Source organism: Mustela nivalis, assembly GCF_964662115.1.
Source record: "Mustela nivalis genome assembly, chromosome: 12".
In the NCBI taxonomy this organism is placed as follows: Eukaryota; Metazoa; Chordata; class Mammalia; order Carnivora; family Mustelidae; genus Mustela; species Mustela nivalis.
In genome coordinates this window covers 26,384,582-26,391,336 of record NC_139031.1, presented here as the reverse complement: position 1 = coordinate 26,391,336, position 6,755 = coordinate 26,384,582, and the positions used below count along the sequence as shown (strand labels likewise).

Below are 6,755 nucleotides of genomic sequence, written 5' to 3'. Positions count from 1 at the left end.
CCTCCTAATCCATAAAATCATCCCATCAGACGGTATCCCTATTTTAGAAATGAGAAAATCAATTCTATCGCAAGAAGTAAGAAAAAAAAAAGAAAAAGAAAAGAAAAAAACAGAACAAAACTTGTCCTAAGTGACCAAATGAGTTTGAACTCTGATGTGCTGACTACAAGCCAAGACATTCTGCACTGTGACATGCAGCATCTTACACATCATTCTGAAGTACTGACTTACTCATCAGTTTACTTACTTGTTTCCCTTTTGAGACAGTGAAGCTCCTTGAGGGCAGGCATCTACCCTGATTTTGACCTCAACATTTAGTTACTCAATATATATTTGTTGAGTCAAAGAAGGAATGCAGCTCCTCCAGAACTGGGACTATATAACTACTTATGTTTCATTCCTTGAACGCTTAGATATGGCTCTGAATACACTTCTTCCTTAAGAAATCTGGTCTGACTTGTAAACGTTATTGCTGATTTTTTTTTAAATGATATAGCCTATTTCACTATTATTTTAAGCTAAAAAAAAAAACTGCAAGTCAGCAAAGAAGAAAAAAAAGATCGTTCAAAAAATTAAAATAGTCTTACTTTACTCAAGTAACTGGAGACTTCAAATTTTAAAAGTTAATCTTCACAATAATTTCATACCACTAGAGTGTGGTTTTAAATGACAAATTCAAAAGGTAAAGGTGATGAATAATAGATGGCATAAAGATATTGAGCAATGAATACTGATGGCTCATTCTGCAATCCACTTATGCTAACCAGAAAGCAAAACTATCTCAATGACAGTATTCTTCCACATCTTTTTTTTGAAACCAGTAAACATTACAGGTAAGCACAGAGCAATTAGTCAGTGCACTCGTGTTTAAATGTAACGTCCTTCCTGCCTAAAGTTAATGTGTCTGGTATGTAAAACATAATACAACTACTTCCTTTCTGACACAGATTACATAGCAAATAAAAATAAACCAGTGAAATTTTAATTTTTTTTCATTTGCAGATAATGTAACATTTAAAGAGCTGGAGATTTTCCTAAACTGAAAATATACAAAAGTTAGTGCTGCTTTTAAGAATCTCACACTCCAATTGTATCAAGTTCTGATGGAAAAAAAAGAAGTGATTATTCCTTCTGCACGACTTTTTGAAATAAATCAATAACAAATTAAGAGAAATACCCTTCTAAAACAACATGATGTAGTGGAAAGTACAACAAACTAGGCATCAGGAGTCCAGGTTTTCTAGTTCTGGTTACATTACTAAACTGCTGTGTGACTTAGGGTTCACTGGCTGTTTTCTCATTTGTTTAAAAGCAGTGGGGGTGGGGTGGGGACTTGATTATCCTTAAAGTCGTTTCCCAAAATATTGATTTTAAACCAGTCTTCTTATTTCACTCTTCTAATCAGCAAAATATGAAACACATCTGAATTAAATGTAATGATTCAATCTCCAAGAGGATACAAAAGGTTGACTCCTATAAAGTTAACAATTAACCCATACGGTAACTTTCCAGAAACTGTCTAATCTTAACTTCTTAAACAAGCAGACTTAGCCTAGCTTAACACTACTAAGAAAAGTTGTAAAATGGTACTGCTCTGTGGACATTTCAGTAGGGGTTTCCTGAGTCGCCGCGGCACAGACAGTGCAGGTGCTAACACGCCAAGGAGGGGAGAAAGGGACCCAAACAGCGTTTGAACAAACTCAACCACAGTTCAACCCAGCCACCGCAGTAAGATGCAGCCTGACAAGGCCTACACCACAGAGCAGAACCTCCCCACCCCCAGAAGTGCCAGCAGCCAATGTAATGAATGCTTCCGTCAACAACACACATTCCCCTTCCCACAGCAGAACTGCTTGCTCCCAACCGGCCATCTGGGGTTGGAACAGGCCGCACAGCACCAACCTAAGAATCACTCTCAGGCCCCCAAAGGCCCAGAACTACTAGAGATTGCGGTTCCCCTGCGCATGGTTGTGGGGAGAGCAGCACCTCCTCCCACCAATGGAGGAAAAAAAAAAAAAAAGTCAGTGGGGAGGAGAGCAGAAACCAGGCCTGGGCGAGATTGCTGGAGAAATAAACGCTGGTTCTCTGCAAATGGGGATCAGTAGCATTTCCTGCCCTCATTCTGAACCGATGCACTCGACTTCATTCCCTCCTGGGATCCTAAAGGGGGATCAAATACCCCAATCTGGTCCTCTTCATTCATATCTGGGCTTCATTCCTTGACCTACCCACTCCTGAACCTCAGCCATTGTGAAAGAAGGTACCCCCAAATCAAGCAGTAGGAGGTGAAGCGAGGGCCAGTACAGAGGCCCGGTTTTTAAGATCGAGCAGCTCGTGCAAGAATAAAATCCCCTTGTGGCCTGAGAGCAAAGTTTGAACCAGCAGCAAGGGCGCGGACCCGGGCCCGGCCAGGCAGGGTTCCAGGACAGGCCTGCGGAGGTGACACTTTCCGTGCTCCCGGGCAGCTTCGGGAGGCGGCGTCCGGCGGCCCCGGCCCGCAGAGCCCGTACCCAGGGAGCCGGCCGGCTGGAGGCCTGGCCGGCAGCCGGACCCTCCCCGCGCCGCTCCCGCCTTCTTCCCCACTCCCACTTCCCGGGCCCGTGAGGTAACGTCGGGGAGGGGATGGAGACGCGGGTCTCGGCCACTGACCACACATTTCTTGCCGAGGAAGGTGAAGAGAGACTCATTCTCCTGCGGGGTGAGCAGCAAGGACCCCACATTGGTGACCCTCCGCGGTGGCGGCGGCTGCTGCTGGCCGGAGCTCATGGTTTCGCTGGCGGGGTTGCGAGTCCAGGGCCGTCTCCGGCGAGTAGGCGAGCGCTCTTTCCCTCTCGGTGACAGGGGTAGGAGGAGGGGAATCAGAGGCGCAGCATCTCGCAGCACCTCGGGCGCGGGGAGGAGGAGGCCACGGGAAGGAGGAGCCAACGACGGGCCGCGCAGGGAAAGGGAAGCTCCCGGCTCCCGCCCGGCTAGGCTCCGGCCGGATGGCCGTTGTCTTCGTTCTCTGGCGACTGCGCTAAACTCCCAACTCCTCCTCCAAACCTTCTTCGGCGGCAGCAGCGGCGGCGGTGGCGGCCGCACAATCCAACATGGCAGCGGGGGCGGACGAGACCACAGGACGCAGGACGCGGGGGAGCGCGCCGGAAACGCGCGGCTGCGGGCCGGGCCCCTGAGGAGCACCCCCCACCCCCACCCCACGCCGCGGCCGGCCTCGCCGCGCCGGCCCGAGGCCCCGCCCCCTTCCGGCGGGGCGCGGGCTGCGCGGTGGGACGCGGAGCTGTGATCACGCGTACCGGTCCCGGCCTCTGGCCTCGCTTCGGTGGGGCTCGAGCCCGGCGGCAGCCGCCGGCAGGGAAGAGGGGCCGTCCGCCCCCGGGCCGCGGACGCACACCTTGGCGAAGCGTCGGTAAAGGCCCAGGTCCCCCCGCCCCAGAATAGCTCTTATTTGGGGGGACGCGGCAGCCGGACGTTCACATCGCGGGTCAAAAAGATCTGGAATCTGGAGACGGAAGACTGGAAAGAGGGGACGCGCTCCCTGGGCTCCTCGCCGGTTTCGGTCGGAGCCGCAGGTGCCTGGGGTTTCTCAAACTTTGTCCAAACTTCAGCAGTGGGAGTGGAGGAACAAACAGGCCTCTCCCAGTATTGTGAAAGACAGATCTTGCTGATGGAGGTTAACAAAAATCAAACGCGCTTTAAAAAAAAAAAAAATTTTTTTTTTCTACCGATTGCCTGGAGTGTTGCGTGGGATAAATGTATTTGGAACATTTAAATTCAATTTCTCTTCTCTGACGTGCCCTGAACACATTTTTCCCTGTCTTGTGAATTGGAAAATATGCTCCCCCCCCCCTTCCCCATCTTTTTCTTTCTCTCAAACCCCAAACACTCTTGTCTTTTTATCCAAAAGAAATGCGCCCATACGGGGATGTCACACAGGAAAATAGGTAGTCTGATTTAATCCTTAGAAGAAAATCTCAAGAATTTTTGTTAAATTTGTATGCCTCAGAATATTGATAGTTACTTAGGATAACGTTCTTTGTTCAGCAAATGAAATACTAAACAAATATTGCTAAACGAGATTTCGCACTTACCGAAACGTAAAGAATACCCTTGCAGCAATAAGTATCTGACTTATCCACTTTTTTTTTTTTTTAACGATTTTATTTATTCATTTGAGAAAGAGATACCGGGAAGAGAAAGAAAATGATCAGGGGGAAAGAGAGAGAAGCTGGTTCCCCACTGTGCCAGCAGCGGGATGCCGGGCTCAATCCCAAGACCCCAGGATCATGACCTGAGCTGAGGGCATTGAACCATCTGAGCCACCCAGGCGCCCCTGACATCTCCACTTTAAACATCATTTATTGTATAATCTTTACCATTGTGTTTGGTAATTATTCAATTTCAATAAACAAAGGAGTTGCCATATATTAAACCTGACCCCGATGTTACACCAGATAAAATTTGGTAACAATATTTGATGTTAACATCCCTTTAGCTTCCAATGCAAATCTCCGATGTACTAAAGAAACTGATAAGCCATGATAAATGAACTTTGGAAATACTATAAAAATTCAAAATTAAAGCGGCCCTTATGAAACTAGCTAAGGTATCTAGAAAGGAAAATGAGATCATGTAGTCCTGGGAGTCCTCTTATAAAATATGGACATCTCAAAATTAAACTTGATTAGTAGTGTTAGGGGGAAAAGTGATTCAAGAAAAGCAAGCTGACTTTTTATAAAATAATTAGGTATAGAAAGGCAGAAATGTAAACCTGCAGTTGCCTCTGAATTACAAAACTAACAGACATTACATCAGTTTGTCTCTTAAAAGTGCGGTTCCTTTAAATTAAAATCACAATGACAGCAGAAAACAGTACAAATTTTTGAGAAATAATAGAAATCAGAGACCTAATAGTGTCAAACCTGTGAACCAGGGTAGTAACAAATACACACTTTAGATAGGCCTACGTGGAGTTCTTGTTCTGCCATGTATTTATACAACCTTATGGACCTTGGACAAGTTGCCTGAGTCTTGATCTGTAAAATGAAAATAATTTTTATTTAATAAAGGTGTAGTATAGAGATAATTAAACCTACTTCAAACTTATAAAATTTACCAAGAAAATAGATGTAAAATATCTGACACATAGTGGTTACTCAAATATTATTTGTTCATTACTGACCATCCTTGCCTATGGTCTTCTTGTATTCCCTTTGCCTGTGGTCAGCTTCCCTTCTCTTAGCTAAGGATCAAAAGTTGAGTTGAAATGTGTATTTTTACCTTTGTGCTATCTAAATGTGATACTTCAAAAACTGTTTTTCGCATTTAGAACTCTGTACTTCTCCAAATATATAGTGGTGAATTATTTCTTTGTGAGCAGAATTTCGACTAAGGCTATATAGTATGTCATGTGGAGTATGTATGTCCCACCCACTATGCCAAAATTACAAATCTTTTAAAAACTATAAATCTAGAGACAGACTCATTTGCTTCTAATATTATCTTTATTATATTAAATAATATTTTATAATATTGTATTTTCTAATGTTAATTTTACTCATTAATAAAAACTGAAAGGCAGCAATTTTTATGCAGAAGGTTAGCTTTTAAGAGCTTATAGACCACCCAATTATTCTGAAGATCAGAGAGAGAGCCATGGAAGAGGGCTATGGAAAAAAGCAGGCAGCATGGAAAGCTAGTTAAGGGACATCAGCTATGAGTTAACTCCAATCATTTCACAACCTCCTGTTAACCTGGACTATGTACTATTTTAATTGCTTTTTTTTTTTCCTTTCAGGAAATATTAAATGTCATCTATTTCTAGGTGCAATTTTCTGACTGTTTGCCCCTTTCTTTGTTTAGAAATGATGATGGCCCAAATCATTTCTTTAACTTTGACTCAAAATTTGAAATATGGTTATTTTGTCCACAAAATTGCAATCTAAGTTTTTTTATTTTCTACCCCTTCATTCTTATTTTTGCTTTTCTTTGGCCTTTGCCCAACTCCCTATTCTTAAAATATGGAAAATGTTACTGTGAACATTACATTGGAAATATGACTTCCTTACTCTTAGGAGCATGTGAACAAGCAATATTTGGGGTTTTCCCTTCTTAGCATGCATACAAGGATTTTATTTTTCCATGTTCATCCTGAGACCAAGCAGTAGCAGCTTGGTTTGTTTCAAAGTTCTAGCAAGTCTCTTCTTTTATTCTTGATAGCATATCCTCTATTTGGCAGAACACAAGACATCTTTCTCTCTGTTTTCTTTGGCAAGTTATTTTCTTATCTCAAATTCTTTTTACCCAGTTTGAGAGATTGGATTTGGTCCAGGAAATAAGAAGTATTCTCTTTCCCTTCCACTAAGTATCTTGAAATTTATAAGCTAGGTTAAGAAGACTGTAAGGATTTTATCTTCATGTGGGTATAAAATGCATATGCTGTATTAAAATGTCTGAAAATAATTAAGAATAAGGCAATTTTTAAATTTAATTTCTTCCATTTGACTTTCCATGACTCAGAATGTATTCTAACTACTTCTATTTTCTTCTTTCTTTGCTATGATCCTTTAAGGTAAAGTCCTTATTTTAACAGAAGACATTAGGGTAGCTTATTTATGGAAACGAGGGCATAATTTCAGATGGATTCCTTGCCATTATTATATTTTGCAAATTTCTCCTTTGTTAATCCACTTTTCTTCTCACAGATATCGTTGTTTATATACTATTACAAGTCCTTTGAAACACCCTGTTCTCATTGC

At 42.9% G+C, this 6,755-nt stretch overlaps 1 protein-coding gene across 1 annotated transcript in view; it reads right to left on the bottom strand.

Moving 5' to 3' along the window:
- The window catches only part of WASL (WASP like actin nucleation promoting factor), a 73,104-nt gene extending 69,289 nt beyond the window's left edge, over positions 1-3,815 (bottom strand). Inside the window, exon 1 of the mRNA XM_082692254.1 lies at positions 2,650-3,815. Within this exon, the coding sequence (XP_082548380.1) occupies positions 2,650-2,766 (117 nt within the window). The 5' untranslated portion in view covers positions 2,767-3,815. The remainder of the gene's footprint in view (positions 1-2,649) is intronic.
- Positions 3,816-6,755: the final 2,940 nt, after the last annotated feature.